General features: G+C 41.9%; 2 protein-coding genes across 4 annotated transcripts in view; one reads left to right on the forward strand and one right to left on the reverse strand.

The window, feature by feature from the left end:
* The window catches only part of LOC105429839 (uncharacterized), a 64,746-nt gene extending 51,981 nt beyond the window's left edge, over nt 1–12,765 (reverse strand). The window contains exon 1 of the mRNA XM_089072408.1: nt 12,255–12,765. Coding sequence (XP_088928534.1) covers nt 12,255–12,477 — 223 coding nt within the window. The 5' untranslated portion in view covers nt 12,478–12,765. The remainder of the gene's footprint in view (nt 1–12,254) is intronic.
* qin (tudor domain-containing protein qin) overlaps nt 1–20,999 on the forward strand; it is a 151,717-nt gene that overhangs the window by 54,317 nt on the left and 76,401 nt on the right. The window lies entirely within an intron of this gene.

The raw sequence follows: 20,999 nt of genomic DNA on the forward strand, positions 1-20,999 counted from the left end.
GTATAGGGTTTATTTCTATGGGAATACACGACGGCATCGTTGCGTCACGTCGCCGGCCCGACCGGATTGTTGTCGGATTGTTGAATTTTACGCCGAACGTTTTCAACGCGAGCTGCACGTCGCTTGCACTTTTGACATCGGATTAATCCCGACGCTGTTTTCTAATTTTCCATCGAGTTTTGAACGTTATTCGTGTAACAATTACACGAGCTACTCTGTGCATTTAAGAGCTCGATCTCTATTTCCCGAGGATCAAGCGGAGACATCGCGACGATCCATGAACAGAGCGGATAGTTGTTCCCCCAAGAAAATTATAGGACATAAATTGGCTGCGGTTTCTCCGAGTGTTTCACATAAACATCCCGAAATCGGACAGGATTCTCCTGTTTAGGTTTAATACATACAGCTAGTAAAATCGAAATGATTGCTTTTCTATTTCTTCGAGCACCTCGATGCCTCGCGTTTCGTTCGCACTTTGATCACGTTTCCTTCTCGTGAAAAAAATATTTGTGTACATTTAAAATTACTCAATTGAATATACTTTGTTTGAAAATTTGAAATGAATCTTAAAATATCTTAATGCAATAAAAACCTCTTAGGATTTTTTTTTAATAATTATAAGTCTTAAAAAAAATATCACTTGGTACGTCAATTGGATAAACTTTGAAAATATTTTAAGAACTTTTATGTACAAAAATATAAATACAAATAAGCAACATGATTATGGGATGTTTTGTAACCTAAACACTCCCTGGAACACTGGGCATAGCCTTAAGTTAGACCAAAGATTTAAATGCGCATGCTTTCACTCTAACTTAAACTCGAGACTTTGAATTTTATTCATTTTCAAAATCTTAGGGATATGTTTCTAAGACATCACTCTTTTGAAAAATGTTGAAAAAGAAATTCGATTTTTTGAAAACTGTTACCTTTTTAAAGAATCAACGTGCTTGAAACTATTTAGCTAGTAAAGATTACGACGTGATCGCTAGGTATATCGCGCGGGAACGCGGGTAGATAAATACGAAGAGCATGTCGCTCGTAATAGCCCAGATACGAGGAGAGACTCGCGAATGCCCGATGCACGAAATTGCTTGCCAACCGGCCTCTTTTCCGGCCTCTACACCGCCGCGATTCGTATAATCGTGCACTTCGCTCCGCTTCTCGCTACGGTACACCACCGAGAACTGCCGCGTACGAGAGGTCCACAAGTGGGTGTAAATGTATCGTCGTGATGAATGCACAGACTCCTCGCGCTGGTTTTTTCTTTCTTTTTTTTTTTCTTTCTTTTTTTTTTTTTTTTTTTTTTTTTTTTTTTTTTTTTTTTTTTTTTTTTTTTTTTTTTTTTTTTTTTTTTCATTCATTCACGCAGTATAGCAGTATTTATTGTTAGCGAGCTGTTGCATTATCTACAAAGTTAATTAACATTTTAATATACGTGAAAAAATCTGGGCGAGATTTTGAAGATGCACGAATGTGAAGGAGATGTAACTCCTCGGACTCCATAACGATTTTCTGCAAACCGAGACTTTAATCCTCTCCGCTCGTAAGACGCGTACGCGTCGCAAGTGAACTCGAGCTGATGCATCACATCTGAGAGCTTCGCTAGTTACTTTGCACGTACGTCGCGGAAAATGATGAAACGCGAGCGAAATAAAAAAAGAAAGAAAAAAAATGATGAAACTTCGATACGAGACGTCTCGTCTCAGTCGGGTTAAGGGTGGACGGGGGACAGAGGCGAGAGGGAGGATAAAGCGCCGCCACATTCACGGATGCATGCGACACACGGCCCGGGACTGATGAAGAACGGGGAGCGAGAGAGATGGCGTAGGTGGTGGGAACAGTTTGGCGGGGGTGGTTGGTTTGACATGGGGCTCCATATAATCAAACCAGCTCCCGTATTTATGGTCGAGAGCTATCCACCATACCTGGTGTGTACCCATTCCTCATTCCTGCGTTCTCCCTCCTTTCTCTCTCTCTCTCTCTCTCTCTCTCTCTCTCTCTCTCTCTCTCCTCCCTCTTCCTCTTCCTCTCTTTGCTCGACACAGGGCTATTAAATTTGGAAACTCTATACCTCCGGCGCGCGTTCACGCACACATGTACATGTCATAGTCACCCGCTAGTCTGGCTTGGTGGTGCTGCGTTTTCGTTCTACCACCGCGCATCGGCTCAAACCTACTGCGTTTTATAAGCGCATCAAAGTTAATGGCGGAGGCGCTCCCTCTGCAATTCCGCGCGAAATGCATCCCTCCGGTTCGGCCCCTCCGGTGAGGAAATTCCCGCGTCCGCGACTGTCGAGCCCCCCGTCCGCGCAGGGAGGGCTGCCAGGTGCCAAGATCGTATTTTTATTTACAATCCCCGACGAATCTGTACTTGGTACCTACGCGGAATATGGCCACGGCGCCGGGCGTTTCGACCCCGGGCGATAGCGCGGTAACGACGTACCAGCTACGCGCGCCTTGTGCCTTGCATCGACGTACAAATGTATCGCATAAAAGATCGCTGTAATTCGAGTCAGCTCCTCCCCGCACCGCGGGAGTCCCTCCGGGAGTTTTACTGCCTTCGTGCAGGTGTGCGGGAGGAAAGGGACGACCGTATTAAAAGCCACCTCGTCGCGGCGAGCGCGAAACGAGGCACAGCTTCATTGGCGGCACTCTCGGAGGAGAGACCAGCGAGCGGGAGAAGTGCTCCGATTTACGGGTTACGTGTCGCGTTATATTATCATCGTCATCGATCTTTATGCGGAATCACCCGCTACCGCGAAGTTTCCTCGGAGGAGAAAGCACCGCTGCTGTGATTAATAGCGCGCTCGCGTGTCTCCGCGGGCGTCGATTCGCTGGTTCCGTCCGTTTAAATGAGGTTTCGATGTTCCCTGTGTCGCCACGGCGGGACAGCCACGGCACGTAACATCGCGTTGCGATAATCGGGTAAGACGTGAATTCGCGCCCGTTACACATTACGACCCCTCTGTGTCTCTGTCTAACGCCGAACGATTATTCCCGGTAACTCGGCGTGTTAATCCGTGTTTAGCGCACGTTAGCGTTATCTGATGCGAAATGATCGTTGCATTGCGTGTGCGTGCGTGCGCGCGCGAGCTAGCGTGCATGAACGATCATAACGCAACATTGCTATCGCGCTCGATCACAAAGTGCTCGCATGAGCATCGCTCTCCTCTTGCGCATACTAAAAGATCTGATAGGAAGAAGAAAACCATGTGGCAAAATCGGTTAAAAATCGAAGAAGTCGGTTAGCTGAAATATTTCGCGAGATTTTGCTGCCAATTAAGCTTCGCCAGAGTGTCCACTTCCCGGGAAATCTCAGGAAATTATCAGGGAATTTCTTTTTTATTTTTGAACAGAATTCTCTTAGAATTCAGGGAATTTTTTGAAATCTTTAAAAATTTGAATTTCTTTGAATTGCTTGCTATCGCATACATTTAATATGATATCTGTTAAAAGAATATTTTCTCGTACTCTAAGAATAAATTACAGCCGGTGTACTTTGTGTACTGAACGAGCACCGTATTAAAGCGCATCGGAGCGTAGCTTTTCTCGGACGTAACAGCGTATTTACGCGTGGCGTTACACGGCCAGATGCACGACGGGAAAGCTCACCGTGACGGCGTTGCAACTCGCGAGGATTGGCATTGTACATGGAGAGCCGGTTTACAATGTCGGGTTATACGGGCGGCTAAAATGCGGCTTTAACGCCCGCGTTACCAAACGCCAAATCCCGCGTGTCATTCTCGCGGTCGATCCGATAAAACGTGTGGATTAGATTTTATTTGACATTTAGCACATCTTCGCTCGACCCGTTTTTCGCTTCTGACCGCGTGCGAATCGCGTCGGAGCCAAGTGCACGCGTGAGCGCACGCAATTTTACATGGGCGTATTCCTGTCGCGTGTTCCACGCGAGAGAGAGAGAGAGAGAGAGAGAGAGAGAGAGAGAGAGAGAGAGAGAGAGAGAGCGAGATCGAATTTACGATCGCGAGACGAACGACACGGGCGAATGGCTCGCGAGAACTCTCCGTTCCGTCTGTAATTTTCATCTCGACCAGTGACGTTCATTCCCGCTCGTTTGATCGACGTTTTATTCCTCCATCCCTTGATACGGGGGGAAAATTTTTTTTACGCGTTCCGGTTACACCCCGCCGAGCTTCTCTCTGTGTTCTACTCGCTGTGGAAAATCTATCACCATCCGGCCTCTACATTCCATAACCCGTTCACAGGGAGGAAAATTGGGTCGCAGTGTGCGCTGGCCAACCTCAATCATCTGGTAGATTACTCCGTTCCTTGTTTTTTCGTCCCCGCGTACGCCGCTTTTTTTTGACTCGTCGCCCGATTTGGTTCATCTCGTTAGCGCAAAGAGGATGTTCGTTCAAATTCCATTGCGAGGTTTTGTTTAATAATTTCCTTAATATGCAACTCCCGATGTGTCATTAAGAATCACTTTATCAACATTTGTTATTAAAGTTAATAAGAATAGCAGAAGATCAAATAAAATGCAAATTATATTTATTAATAATGAAACAATAAAATATCGCCAATTGTCTTTAATATCTTGCACTATTGTCATAACTTGTATATTTTTCATTTTATCTCGAATAAATGAATTAATAAACAGAATTTTTTATTTTGACTCGAGAATATGGTCCGTCGTGTGATATGAATTTTCGATATGGTGACTTTAAATCAGCGCAAAAATGCATTATACGCATTCCATCCGATGAAATTTCGTTCATGCATCACGCTGAATTCGAATTTTAATATATTTTTTATCTCCAAAGCGTTCCATTGCCTGATAGGAAGGATGGGGGTGGGGAGAGTGGAAAAGTAGTTCGCATTAATTTTTATATCGCGTTAATTTTCACGACAGTATTCTGGATATAGCGGAATGAGAAAGAGAGAGGGGGGGGAGAGGGAAGAAAGGGAGAACGCGATGATAGGGAGAAGGATGATACGCGTGCATAAATCACTCGTTCTCACATTTAATATCCCGCTGTACGTCAGGACTCACTCCATCTCAAACTTGACCATACAACGAAGCAAAATGGATTTTACATTTCTCCGAGAGTGGCACGCTCTAGGCTCGACGCTATTATTTAAAGAGCACTTCTCGACCGGGTGCATACGGGATATTTCAAAAATGAAGATCAATCGCTCGGGAGGTAATTGGAGAAAACAAACGAAAACAAGAGAAAAAGTTGGTGACGAACGTAGATTCAGAAATACGTTGTTTTCAAATTATTTTTATGTTGAAATTTCATATTGCTTTGCTTCCGAATTTTTTTTGTCAAAATTGAAAGAGGAGAGATCATGAGACTTCACGTGATCTCGTGCATCCTGAATAATGCTGAAGCAGCTTTTATTTGACTATAATTATGATAAAACTCATAAAGACCATCTCTTCTTTTAATTTTGATAAAAAAAAAAAAACATTCAAAAGTAAAGCAATTTTAATATAAAAATGACAGTAATTTAAAAACATGCATTTTCAGACTCATTGTTCGTTTCAATTTTCTTCCTCGCGTTTGGCTCTCCGTTCAGAGACTTCTGCCGAGTGATTGACCTCGACTTACGGAACACCCCGTATATATAGCCTTTACGAGATCTCGGTGCAGCCTTTACGAGAACACGCAACCACGGCCGCCGTCGCGGCTTCCGGCGAGCCGAGTTGCAAAGCTCCTCCCGCGCCGCGCATGCAGAACGCGAAGGCAGAACGCGGATTCCGCGTTCAAACGATAAATAGCGGATAAACGTGCTACGTTTCACCGGATCTGCGCCGGTGTTTTACAAAAATCCTTTTATATTACCGTGAGCAACGAGCCTCGCAACGTACCGTCACCGGTAACCGACAGCGGAATAAGCACGCGGGGAAAGGAAGTGTACGATGCACCGGTAGGTAAGTTGCATCGCGCGTCTCGTGTTTCTCCTCTCATCCGGCGAACGTTCTCCTTATAGGTCAGCCGCGCATAATGCAACCGCGCGCGGTATCAGTTTCCTCATCCCTTTTTATTGGAGCACGAGAAAAGTCGTGTGTGTGGGGGGGGGGGGTGGATGTGGGTGTGTGTGGGTGTGGGTGTGGGTGTGGGTGTGTGTATGTGTGATGTGTGTGGTGTGTGTACGTTCACGCCGGCACACGGAGGCAGGCACTCCCGGTGAAGGTACACGCGCATCGGGGATGAGAGAAGCGTGCATATGATATGTGCACGCCGATGCAAAGGCGACCGCGGCCCGTGGAAAGTAACGGCGTTCTATTTACGAGGCGCGTCTCGTCGAGACAGACCGCGGCCGATCGAGAGTCGACCTGCCGACGAGAGACCGATTAAGGCGGCTTGCCGCACGAACGGGCGACGGGGAAGAGAAAAACGGAGGAGCCGTTTACTCTCGCCTTTGGGGCAAGGCAGACCTTCTAAAAGGCGATCTAAAAGGCGCACGAAAAGGGAATAGGAAGGGTATAATTGCACATCTGTTCTATGTAATTGACACTAATTGGGATTAATCTTAAGATGTAGAGCGGAAAAGTAAATCGTTGGAAATCGTTAGATAAAATGTATTTTTAGATTGAGGCAAGTGGTACAATGTCGAGGGACAAACTAAAAGAGATTCTAGGATGCACATGTAATATAACATAGCACTTGAAAGTTCTCTCTCTTTTTTTTTTTTTTTACTTTGAAAATTACTTAGGATCTTGGATTCAATTATGATAGCGTAAAGAGAAGAGTGCCGGGAAGTGAATGCCCGGCGGAGAGGAAGAGAGAGGATGCGAGAATTGGAGCGAATACAGTTCGGTCTCAGTCGAGGTTACATTTATTTGCGATGTAAGGTGTAGTTTTCGTAAGAAGTATAACGTAGAGAAAGCATAAAATGAAGTAAGTGGCGAGCAAGTGGGAGGGATATCGAAGGCCAGAAAAGGAATATTGTGTCTTGGCCAAGAGTAAGCGATCGCGCGCGCGCGCGCGCGCGCACCTTCTAAAACGGGACGAAAAGGAATGAATAATGCAGTAGTCGTGAGCCATACGCCCGTAATTATTAGAAATCTATCGTGTCTTAATCATCGTCGTAAAACGACGGCGGAAGGTCGGCGAGTCTCTCGCGACGAAAGCAGCTGGGTACTTAAAATAATTTATGGCCGACGTTGATAGTTCGGCACGCAAATGTATCAGCGCTCCGCGAGATTCTCCGAGTAGCGACATACTTTCACGTGTTCAAAATCTACGGGACACAGAGCGATGCAACTCTGAATTTCGTCGAGATTATCAATTTTAAATTTGGAATATCGTTAAACGAGTAAATTCGGAAGAGGGGAATTTGTCGGCCGAGAAACTGCTGGGATCTGTCACCTCGATTCGGAATCTCTCGGAATCGAACCGGAATGCCGGACGAGTCGTAAAAAGTCAAGTTTCTTCGCTATATTTCGGAGTGGAGAACAAACGGGCGGAAAATGGAACGTGCTTGCCCGGGCAACGTCGCCGCGACCTTAATTAATCTGTCCTCGTAGCCGCACGCCGTCAGCTCTCGTCGTGCAAACGGAACACGATGACGCGTGCATATAGCTCGTGGGAAAGGAACTTACTTCGGAGCGCAGGTTCGTAAGGTACCCACCGCCTCCCTCCCTCCCTCCCTTCCTCCCTCTCTCGCTTGCCAATCTACCTTCGACAACCCTGCGGTGGGAAGTTTGATCGACTAAATTGCCGGCTGACTGTCAGCAACACCGACCGTTCTTCGAGAGTCCTCTCGCTTATGCGCCTCCGCTGCAGTCTCGAGAGCGATCTCGCGAACAAATCCGATTCCGCGGCTGCGATCTCGCCACCGCGTTGATTCACTCACAGGCAGCGTGTACCTTGGGTGGGTCGAGATAAAAAAAATCGGTTCCGAACGCGGGGAGAGACTTGAGCTCTGCTGTCAAAAGCGACGCGACATTTTTCTCCTTGTTTTGCTTAGATTAAAAATTCGCAATTATCACGCACTACGAGAAGTCGCGAGGAGGAACTTTTCTTTCAATGGGGGGGGGGAAAAAAAAAAACCGTTTTGACGAACTACTGAAATTGGTGGAGACGAGGATTATCAGGCAAGGTGTACGAAAATTTATTTCAAGATATTACAATTCTGAAATGTTATATACACGCTTCCTCAGATACTAATTAAGTCATCCTCACCATAAAGATTTCGCTCGCCGGTGTATCCGGTGTTTACATCTCACATTGCATAGCTGTGTATTTAACTTGAAATTTACTTATGAACTGTACTCCTCGGCGTATACGTCTAATCAACGGTGCTTCATCCCTGCGGTTGAACGAAGTTTGGCTCTCGAGGAGGATGGTAGACAACAGCCTTAAGGAACACGCCACTCGCAGCAACTCCGAGACCTAATTTAATCGCCACGGGTACGAGCTGTCCGATCTCCGCGCGAGCTCCACACGTCGATGTGAATGTAACTATATCGCTCCTTCCGCCTCTCACTTTCGGACGCGATCTAAGATTTCCTAATTCCTCTTCGACCCGCCGATGTTCTCTCTCTCTCTCTCTCTCTCTCTCTCTCTCTCTCCCCTTCTTAAACTGTTATATAAAAATTGATATCGTTTATTTCTCCGTTTTATGTAAGGCGGGTACGTTGAGTGTTACAAGTTACATTCTGATCCATTGTTTCACGCGGCAACTTCGCGAAATGTATTACCATATTTGTAATTTAGAAAGGAGCGGCGCGTTGCTAAATCGCGTTTTAGTTGGCCCGGTTAGTCGCGTCAATGCAATTACTTAGCCCAGATGTCTGTCCGCCACTTGTCGCGTCTCGCTTGACCATCCGGGCTTGTTTTCCTCGACATAATGCGCCCTTTCGCGCCCTCTCACTCTCGTTACCGCGAAAGCGCAAAAATAATTCGCTCGCGTTACGGCTGATCAAGTTTTGGTCTTGGCTCACCATCGCCATGCTTGTGCAATCGCGGACGATGCCGCCGCGGCTTGAGAGTCATCGTCCAGCGATGTGCGAAAGTGAACGTGCGTGCGCTCATCATCGCACGAAACGGTTTTGTTGGCAAACTTCTTTGGAAAAAATTTGGCCGGATACAGATCTGAAATATGATTTTGGAAAACGATTCGAAACTATTATATGCGACGTTCAAATTAGTTGCTAAAAGAACAAATATTTTTTCGCAGTATCGTTATTATATTTAAATGTCATGTACATATATGATTGGATCTAGAAAACCGAGAAAAGTCATAGAGATTTAAATTGTCAAAAAATCTGAAGAAGTCGGGAAAAGATATAGAGAAGTTTGAACTTTGAACTTTGCTCATAATTTTCTTAAATCTTTTTTAAAAAATACTTATAATATAATTTTTTTCAGTGTTTTTATTTAATCTCTCTTTTCTGTCGTAACTGCATTATTTTTACATACTCGTTTATTTTTTGTTGATTTGAAATTTGCATTTAATGCAAAGTTAAGGACTAATGATGACTAAACTATCTTTTTGTCTCTGCTTCTAAACATTAAAATTTAATATTATTAATCATGGAAAATTCTCCATGTCGTCTGTAAAACATGGAGAAATCAGGAAATTTTAGAATTTATTTTCTAACTGTACATAATAATTTTAATAGTCCAACAAAATTATTTTGATCTGTATTCAAATGTTTAGACTTGCCAGGGAAATTGTTCTCTCTGTGCATGATATTCCCCGTTATCGCGTACACCTTGCAAAATTGGTATCTCGACACGTCACGACACGACAACCGTTCACGTGAAATTATTTTTACGTCTCGCGCGAATGACGAAAATCGTACGTATGCTTATCGGTTGAAGCTCGCGTTCTCCACGTGCCAATTAAAAGTTTGAGCAATTTCGTTCTCAACGCGTCGCGTACCGGGCGGGGGGGGGGGGAGTGGGGAGGCCCTCTTCTTTAACCTTTCGTTCGTGAAGAGTTATCCGATGACAAGGTGGAACTTTTTCCTTGACACTAAAGCGCGACGGATCCGGTCGCAAGTATCGAGGAGGAATTCTCTTTTACTTCTCCTCGAGAGACGAGACGATCTTACGCGATCGCACAAATTTATTGGAGCGGATGTTTACGGAGCGTGAAGATGCGAAGACTTACTTAACTGTATTAATTAATTGAAACATTTGTCAACTATCTCGATGATATTTCGCGACGGGAATTTATGTGAATCGGAAAAAACGCATGGCGCCAGCACGCGAGATGTCACAATACACCCCACGTTCTCTCCCCCCCCTCTCGTTTTCGCCACGCGTGTCAGGAGGCACCACCCATCGGCTTACACCTCTCGCAGTTAACCTCGTAAATTTCAACGGGCCAGATTGCACCGCGGAAAAATACCGCCGATACATTTTCGTACACGCGCTGCATCGGCGACAAGGAGATTTATATAACTAGCGAATCATTTTTGCTTCTCAAGAGAGCGAGTATTATTATATAAGGTATTTCTCAATAGGTGCGCCAAGTATATCGGTTGCATGTTATTCCTCGATTAATTGGCGGTTGTCGAAGCTGATTGAAGCGAACTAAGAATCTAAGTGTCCGAAGTTTCTCGGGAAACGAACTTATGTCGAAGCTGATATAAAGGTACCGGTGATTAACACCGTGTGTTTTAACGTTACGTATTTAATACCTCGAGGAAAGATCTTGGCGAACTGGATACCGCGCTTACTCGAATGTCTCGTGAATATTTTATTGGAAAGGCTCAAAGTTTGGACGTAGCTCGATAGCTTTCGTCAGAAGCGTGCAGAAATGATAACATTACATTAAGGATAAGACGTAACTTGCATCATGGAAAGCGGAAAAGATAAATGTGTTACTCTTAATCCTGATGATTAGATATCTAAACAGGTATCCTAGAAAAACTTGGAAAACTCTGGGATTTTCAGAGAATTTGCTTATGCTTTGAAAAATCCGGGAATTTTATTGAAAATCGGAGAATTTTTTTTAAAGTTACTTTTTCTAATATTTTGTCTTTACATTATTAATCAGAGGTTTAAATTCGACAACATTCTGATTAATTGTTAACGATAGAGAATCCATCCAATCGAAATATCAGAGCACACTAATTTTACTAATTCAATATTCAGTATTGAAGACAACGGTTTCATGTTAGGTTCAATTTTATTTAATGAAGACGGATGTTTATTTTAATAGTTTTTATAAAAGTTGGATTTTCTATCAATTAAAATTTTTTGTTTGTAGCGTTTGAAAATAAAGTTTGAAAATTTTATACGATATAAAATATTTAAAGTTATTATAGATTCATTCAAAATTTTTCAGATTTAAATATTAAAACTCGAATGTGTAACTCTTAATTTTATTTTATAATTTATAAACTTTTATGAATAAAAAATATGAATGAAGGATTTTGCACAATAAATATATATTTATTTATAAGATATATTTAAAAACTTTTATCTGGAATTTTTAACAGATTGCCTTGAAAATCAGGGAATTTTTTTTTTTCCATTTGAGTAGACACCCTGCTAACAACCCAAATTCGAGTAATCAATTCCTCGGAACGTTTTTTCATCAATTGCGCGCACAGTTCTATTTTTTGCGCAAAATATATTGTTTTAAGCCAGAACCGGTGTACTTTATGAGAATCCCGAACGAAAAAAAAAATCCATCGAAAATCCGACAGTTTCTGTCGCGTTTACCAGACATCGCGCGGGAAAAATCATGTTTTATCGACCCCGCACACCATCCGTTGTTTGTTTATTTCTTTTTTTTTTTCCATTTCTGTCAAAATGATACGGACACCAATAGAAACAGTGCGTTTTTTCGAAGCCGCCGGACAATACTCTTGTTCTCCGCGGAAACACCGGAGGGCGAGCGAATAGAGAAAAGGCGCGAGAGAGACGGGGGTAAACGGTCCGTTGGATTTACTAATTAAAAATGGAAATTAAAAAACTCGACGGAGAAAGAGAGAGAGAGAAAGAGACTTGTCTGAGAGAACCGATATGAAGTCGAGCGTGCGGGCGAGCAAGCCGGGCGCGGGTCACGAAAGCTCCGTGCACGATAGTATATTCGTCGCTTTTTTGCAACCCCGAAATTAAGTTACTACGCAAAAAAAAACACATCGTTTTACGTGCGTTGCGCGCACACGATGGATGACTCTCGAATGAAAGGTCTACGTCACATTCCGCGGGCGATGTAATATGGCCCGGTCGACGTCGACTTCTCGGCGATCATCCTGCGACGTTATACATAATTGCGTTATTATAAGTGCGAATAAATTATTTACAATCGACTTACCTGGCGCGCGCACGCGCGAGAATCCTTCTTCGCTCCGTGGAACTCTCGGGTATCTTAATCTTCCTGCGGCCGCTTTAATGGAGCGCCCGATGAAACTCCGGGGAGCACTCCATATTCCGCGCTCCGGAAAATGTCGATGGATTCCGCGGTCTCGAAACTGCCTCCCTCCCTCCCTTTCCCTCCTTCGCCCCTTGGAACTTCGATATTTCGGGAGTTTTATCATTCGGTGGTAAAATTTAAGAATTAGACACGTTTCGTGCTTTTTTCTCTTTTCCGCTTTTTTTTTTCTTTTTCAGCCGCGTATTTCCGCGAGGTTTTCCGCGAGGTTTTCCGCGATTTCGTTCGCGCTTTTATACATTTTTCCGCCGTTCTCTCTATGACGATGGGGGACGGGGCGTGTATACCATGCCTCGCTGAAAAAGCGGCGAGCCGGCGATCACGTAGCAACGGATGATCCGTTAAAACTGCTACATGACGAGCCATAATTCTGACTGATTAAATATGCATGGGATTTGTTATACAGCACGATTCCGCGACGATACCGCGCGCGACCAGTTAGCGTTTTCTCCGTTCCTTCTCTCACGTTCGTGGCTTCGCTCTCTCCATCCAACGGCGTTTCCGTGCTTCACGTACCTCCCCCGTTCACCCCTGTATTTGCTTCAATTCATTGTTTATCCGTTAAATGTGCGATAAACAGCGAATCTAGACGATAGCACGGCCGATTCAACGGCGGTTTCATTGCGGGCGCGATTAATCAATTCTCCCTTTTGAAATTATGAAAATAGAACCTTTCCTAAATTAGGCTTCTCGAATTTTGCTCAGAAATTAATCGATACAAAAAAAAAAAGAGGAAATGTTAAACCGTACTTATTAATCAACTTGTGTACAACACGCGAGACATCATCGAGAGATGATGCGGAAGAGATGAATGATGACGACGAAAGTGTATTCATATGTATATATGCACATCTGTTTTTCGTTCTTGATAGTTCATGTACTAAATATATATTAATGCATAAACAAGTATGGAATTTTTGAAATTTCTAAATCTATAAAATTAATACAAAAATAACCGCATTCTATCGGTAACACAGATGAGTTCAGCATCCCCTTAGGGAATATCGTACGAATCGTAATATCGCGATTATCACCGGCGCGCATTCCCGCAGCTTTCTTTCGAGCGGGATAACGAATTATTTTCCCGTATTTCGGGATTTTCGGGATAGTTTAGTCGGCACATGGCGATCGGTCGCCTCGCATTACCATTGGTGCTAACGCAGATATTTCGCTTGAATATTTCGAGTATTTGATCGTTCCCTCGCGCTCTCCATCTGACAATTCATCCGGGAAAGGTAAATCCGCTTTAGAAAATCATAGCAATTATTAATCTCCTCCATTAGATGTTATCCTGGCGAGAAAAAAGATATATAAAAGTATGGCGTGTGCGCGAGTTTTTTTTTCTATTTTAATTCCTGTAACAAAAAAAGACAACATTGTAATTAGCGCCATTTCGAGCGCGATTTTGTAATACTAATTTATTGGAAAAATCTGGAATTCCTAGGAAATTCATTGAAAATCAAGGAATTTTTTGAAATTTTTTTTTCTAATATTTTATTTATATATTATAATTGAAGGTTTACCGATTGAATTTGTATAGGTCCATTGTTAAAAATAATCTATACACTATAGATATCAGAGCTTACTTTTAACTCTAATATTTAACTCTAATTTTTAATAACTCTAATATTTAATATTAAAGATAATGATTTCATGTTAGGTGTAATTTTATTTAATAAAGATGGATATTTGTTTTAATAATTTTGTAAAAGTTGAATTTGATCGATATTATTTATATATTGTAATTTTTTTTCGTTGTAGTTTTTGAAAATAAAGTTTTAAAATTTTATGCAATATAAAATTTAGTTTTTATTAAATATAAAATAAAATATTATATAAAATATTTAAGTTTTATAGTTTTTTCAAAATTTTTCAAATTTAATTATTGAAACTCACGTGATTCTTTATTTTATAATTTATGAGCTTTTATGAATGAAAAATATTAAAATCTTTACGCAATAAATGTATATTTTTTTGTAAGATACTTTTACTTGGAATTTTTATCAAATTATCTTGAAAATCAGGGAAATCTCAGGAAATTTTTTTCACATTTGAGTCGACATTTTCTAATACTTGTTATCTAATTCTTTAAAGAACTTGTATTCTTTTAATTATTTAGCTATTAAGTCGTGCGTGGTTGATGATATTTTAGCATTAATGTTCATTAAAATGACTTGCTTCTACGCGAAAACTAGTAAATTGAGCAACTATCTTCACGTGAGTTATTATCCTATAGCTAATTAAATAAGCGAGGAATAAATAGTAGCGCTGCACGACTGCTGTTAGCGTTCGCTGCTGGCTTTAAATATCAATTAAATGTCAAAGTGAAACTTTACAGATCGATGGAGATGAAGATTTAAAATACTAATCTTCGTCGGCTTCTTCGGCCTTTCGATCGCCCTCTTCGCTTTTTACAACCAGACCACTCAGGTTGCGCGTAACGCAACAGCCAAATAATTTGATTCGCTGCGAGCAAACGAACATTTTGCACCAGAATGCACCGTCGACGTAGATCGAGTTTATTGAAGCGGAAACGCGAGCGTTCGGAGAAGGAAAGCCGCGGATGCAACCGCGGCACAACACAATTACCCCTTGTTCTGAAAAGAAAGTACACATTCGGTGCGTACGATGAAAATAGCGACAAGAAAATTTCATTCGTGCGTAATCACACTGCGAAATCGCGTCGCGAACGACACGCCCGCTTCTCGCCACATAAAGCAAATTGACAAGCGCAAATGATGTTTCTCTAGTAGAAAGGCGTAAGAAGGACTACCTGGGGGGGGGGGAGGGGGGAGAAGAAGCAAAGCGAACGATGATGCATTTGCGACGATTTTGTCACGTCTTCTCGTCCGGACGGCTGCGGTCGCCCGCTTCTTAGTTCGTAAATCACAGGACGTTTGTTCGCGTTTGTACGCCCGACTTTCGAGTTTCGTCGCGCTACCGCGACTTGGAATTGCGCGGGTATTATTCGCATTAAGATTACATTAGACGGGCAGTGTGAGACGGAGAGAGTCACGCCCAACCCGACCGAAATCTCGCCGGGATTCCTCGCCATTCCGAGACACGGCGGTGTCTCGCTAATTAACCGGCTGTCACCCCTCCGAAATGGTGGTGCGACCTTATGACCCCCAGACGGGGGTTCGGCTAACTACTCGGCAAACCCTGTCGTCTTTCCAAGTCTGTAAAGCTCTCGCGGCCCCATCCTCCTCACTTATTTCTCTACCCTCCCCTTGACAACCAACTGTTTATGGCTATCACGGAAAAGCAGAGGCATGCGTTTGTGAAAATATCCGTTCGCGAGGCGCGAAATTCGATGGTAGCAAACTTGCATAAGATGTTACTCCGGCAACTTGTTCTTTCTTTTCTTACGTCAGATAAAAGAAATTCTCTAGCATACATCTCCCTTTTATTCAGTCAAAGAAATCGGAAACACGTAAGAATTCTTGCTGGGAGTTGACGATTTTTCTCTGTACAATACAAGCAAGCGTTGTTGAAATGTGATAAAATATTGATAATTGTTATTTTTAATTAAATTTCACGAAACATTTTGCTGATGTAAAAATCTGATCGAATATAGATTTGAAAATAATTTTTTTAGTTTATCAAAATAATGATGTAAGATATTTAAGTGTGATGATAGTGTTGCAAAAATTTTCGATATGTTTTAGCGATCAACTTGAACATTTTACGTAATTATTTTGATGGTCCAACCAAATTATTTTCAAATCTGTATTTTCATATGTTTTAGCAAAACTATTCTTTGTATGTATCGTATGCGCATTTTGCAAAAACATGTCGCATACGATTTTCATATAGAAATTTTACCGAGTAATTTTTACTAAGTCGCGAAATGTGAGATTTGGGAAGAAAAAAGGGACTGACTGATGCTCGACTTTCTTATCGTGCAGATCGTAACGTCACAACAGCAGAATAACTATTTCGATCTACGGGAGAAAAACTAAAAGGTAATCCGTTAAGGAAGGGAAAAAGAAGAGAATAAGCTGGAAAAATTGAAATTCACAGCTCGACTGTAGCTCAATGTTTCTGAAATCTCATTTTCTCGAATCCGGGCTGATGAGCCGTAACCCCCCACCGACAATGTCATTGACTCCGCCGCGAAAAAGAGGGTGACGGTTGAATCGCCAGTTCGCTCTCGTCAGGCAGGTGTTTGAATAAGTTAGCCCGGCTGGGGCGGGGGAGGGGGAGGGATCTCATTTACAAATTCCGCGTTTATCCGACGATAATCGCGATTTCCCCCGGTGCAGCCGCATCTCGACCAAACCCTCGGGTATCTCGCGAACCTTAATTTGCACCCTCTAATTAGCCGTCCGTCACCCTTCGTCCGTTCCGGCTTGCGCCAGCCCCTTCACACGCAACAGGGAGAAACGCTTCCATCTCGAAACTTCCGATATCCCGCGGGCACAAACCTTCCCGACCTGCGGTCAGATTGTCGACGGGAGACAAACTCTGCTCATGGACGATATATTTAACTTGTATTTGACTTGTATTTGTTTCGAAATTCCACAATCAATATTCTAAAGAACTATATGTATCTTCTTGTTTAAATATTGAATCTAGATTTAGGCTAGATTTTATAGAGGATAAACTCATTTCTTTAATTACATTCTATTTTTTTAAACACTTATAATTATAAAGAAATATTAATTATACTCGAGAAAAAGACATCTAACAGAATTAGTATAATAAAGTTATCCCCAAAGATAATTTAACGAAATAGTCATCTAAAAGTATCCAGGATAAATATTTATTTCTATATTGAGAAAGACTACACGGAATACTACTCATCCTTGATAAGCTACTGTTAGACATTCATTTCATTAAATTATCTTTAGGGACCATTTTATCATATTTTGGCTATATACTCTTTTTTAATTATATCGTTATTGCGATATTTTTTTTATATACGTAGCAAAATACGCGGTCGTTTGAAAATTGAGGATGCAATGTGAAAAACACGGGAATAAGAATGATCCCTGTGTGGGATTTTTCCGTCTCTCTCTCTCTCTCTCTCTTTTTCTTCTTCCTTTTTCACCCGTATACATTTTAAGAGCGGTCTGCAGAACAACGCGTTCACATAGCAACGCAACGACACGACGCAGCGTGTTCGTCATACGCTTATTGTATTTCCTTTTTAATTCCGCCGTTCTTCCCGCTTCTATACGCTTGTATCGCTGTCGCTCCATCACGCGATCCGTGCAATTGAAACCAGACACGTACGCGAGAGAGAGAGAGAGAGAGAGAGAGAGACCTATGCACACACGTGCACATACGTGCGTGGCAGCGGCAAAAACGCGGCTTTGCGCGCGGATCCTCCTGCAGTCACCGCTGTAATTTTCAATTCCGCGTTTCGTAATTCATAAATGCGCGTGGCCGATTAACTTACCGCGCCCCATCCGCGTTTCACATAATCTCGCGCGACCCCGCCGCTATCGATTATGGAGATGCATTCTTCGCCAATGACGATAACCACGCGCAATGTTAATTACGAGATACAGTTCGATACGGCTCTGTGCTTGCATCGGTGGAATATTTTTAGATTATTATCTCTCGCTGCACTTATAGCGAGGGTCTTTATGAAATTGTACAATTATTTTGCATTTGTTGCGCTGTTCCCTTTGCGAATGCGGAGCGTTAAGCGAAAAGATAGGAACACTTTTGCGCGGTACACCGTAACCGATTTTATTTGTCAGATAAAATAATGCACGCGCAGTGTGTACGGTATGTTTTTCGAAATAGGAATATAAAAAACGCGTGATGCGACTGTAGAATGAAAATGGGGGGTGTAGAGAAATGCCGATGGAATGAAGACTAATCTGATAAAAGGAAAAAAAGCAAAAAACAATGGATGAGCTACGTTTTGGGGGGAATCATGGTATTCGCCTGGCTTCGACCTGGTATTTTATTAGGCAGCGTTATTTTTCAGGAATGATAGGAATTCTGCACAAATGTTTGCGAAAGCGAACCGTCAAATTCGACCATTCAATAAACGACGCGCGACGGTTCAATGGATTCAAAAATCTCTGGATTTTTGCCTTAATCGGGGTACGTCGAAGGGACGTAAATTTGCGAGACGAGGTAAATCAGACAATATACGTGCGTTCATACGCGCATCGGAAAAACAAGACTTTCCGAAAATTTCATTTAATCTCGCGTAGAGGAGGCATCTCGCGAATACACTTCTTGTCACAGGGAACGCGATTCGTTTCTCGCTGTTCCCTTTTATTCTCGTATAAATACATTATGAACTGTAGGATTAAAAATAGAAAAAGTGGAGACTTAATGGAGGAGACAGGACGGAATACGCAGAATTATATCTCTCGGAGTCGCAAATGTATAAACGAGAGCCGCGCGTGTAATCTGGCTGAATATGGATTTATGTTTTCCATCGACACGCGGCTGAGTGCTTGCAATGTGATGAAACTATATAATATGTACTACACGGGAGGCGATGGGGAGGGGGGAGGGGGATATTCAGCATTAAATTTATGATCCTCCACTCGTCTGGGGAAACCCATATTTTTCAAGCGATTTTTACTTTTTTATACAAATTCGAAAGACGAGCACACGCTCGCAGCGTGTTTGCGATTGTTGTCGAGCATCGAGCATGAAACAACGCCCCTCGACCATTTCTGCTCGACGAGATATCCCGAGTGTCAGTCATTAAAATTACAAGTGACTCGGCAGCAGATCCGTGGGAGACAACGAGGATACGAGCGTAATAAAAGTTATCAGATCCACGTCAGACTGTGTCGCCATTGAAATCGATAGCTCCGCCCCGTGAGAGAGAGAGAAAGAGAGAGAGAGAGAGAGAGATTAAACGGAATTTATAGAAATTCAATCTGCAAAGGCGCGAATCTCTAATCTTGAACATATCAAAAGTCGTTTAGAATTTCACGTTTGCAGCTCACTTCCTCAAAGTAATAGAGGCAAACATTTCTTCTTTAAGAACAAGTATTCGCTTTTATTTTAAAATGACATGTCACGTCATGTCAATCATAATAAACAAAGAGAAAATAAAACGCGGAAAATTACTTTCGGACTAATCTTGCGTTCTGAAGATCAATGAATTTGAATATCCGTCTCCCGCTTTTAATGCGTCTGTCAGTTGTTTCATATAAATAATGTCAAAGCTGCTGCAGCGGCGAATGTTTTCCTCCGCATGAGCGTGTAATCAATTAGAGCGTCGAAAAAATTAATACGCGCGCGCGCGCGCATCGCTATATCGGTCACAGACAAGTGCGGCGGAGCGGAAGTGCGCGATAAAATAATCCTTTGCCGCGTGCCGTGCATCGCGCGTGCAATGTAACGAAATAACAACTATCCGCATCCGGAAAAGCGCGACGCTGCTGCCGCGCGGCATCTGTATTCGGTATATCGCTGCAATCTGCTATCGTCGCCTCGCACCCACCGCCGAATGCATTCGCGAGAGTGCATCCGTCGGACGGAAGGGAGAATGTAAATGAGCCACGGAGAGAGGGAGACGGATAGAAAAACGAACGAGAATTAAAGTGAGAAAACGTAATACAACAATCGAGGCGTAGAGAGATAGATACGCGCTTTCGCGTATTTCTATTAGGCGGAGAAAGGAGACAAGTAGATATCTGGTTAGCAGCATTTTCACGATGAGCGTGACCGGCTTCAGTGTTCAATTAACATTTAGTTAATATTTAGTTAACATTTAGTTAATGAACGAAATCAGGAGATACAAGTAACAAACCAGTACGTTGCGTATTAAAATGTCTGACAGATGATCAGTGTCTGTATAGAGTTACATTTACGCAAGACGTATGACATTACAAAATTCTGATATGTCTTGTATTTATATTCAAGGAATTAAGAAGCAACCTGTTTGAAGTTACCAGATATTAAATATTCAAGAAATGTCTATATGTCGTTATATGTTTACCATGCTATATGTGGAAATAAAATTTAATGCCTTCAACAAAACTGTTTAGTTACAGCTAAACCATTTTTTAACCAAATATTTTATTTTATGTAACAGAAAATGTAGTTATTTCTGCAAAATACATTTTTCTGTGGAACCATTTTGTTCTGTGAACCAAACAATTTTGTTCTTTATATACAAAACAAACATTTTCAATTAATTCTGTATGCATAATAATAAAATTTTGGTTCACATAAATAAAATAGTGCTTAACAAATATAACTTAATTTTTTTATAAAATAAAATATAATAAAAGTTTATATAAAACAGAACAAAGTACAATAATTTAAACAAAACTTTCTTGTTTTGTCAAACAATTTGGTTATATTTTATGCATAAAAACACCGTATAATTTAGTATCACGTATATGGCTTGCCATTAAGAAACAAATAACATGTAGCTTTTCTTCTTAGTAATGCGCCAAGTTGCAGTCGGTTATGCAGATTTTTTATATGGTACATGACGTATATTGTAGAAATATGACGTATATTACTTTCTACGATCATTACGTTCAATAGAAATGTAATAGAGTTTCGTATACATGCGAAACTATTATTTTCGTAAGTATGAATCTGTAAATGATTAAATCCATGATAATTAAAGCTCTCGTGTAAAGAAAAAAAGAACGAAAAAAAAGTCCATTTTGTTAATATCTTTTTATT

This window comes from Pogonomyrmex barbatus, unplaced genomic scaffold (genome assembly GCF_055798465.1).
Source record: "Pogonomyrmex barbatus isolate J1 unplaced genomic scaffold, ASM5579846v1 scaffold13, whole genome shotgun sequence".
Classification (NCBI taxonomy): Eukaryota; Metazoa; Arthropoda; class Insecta; order Hymenoptera; family Formicidae; genus Pogonomyrmex; species Pogonomyrmex barbatus.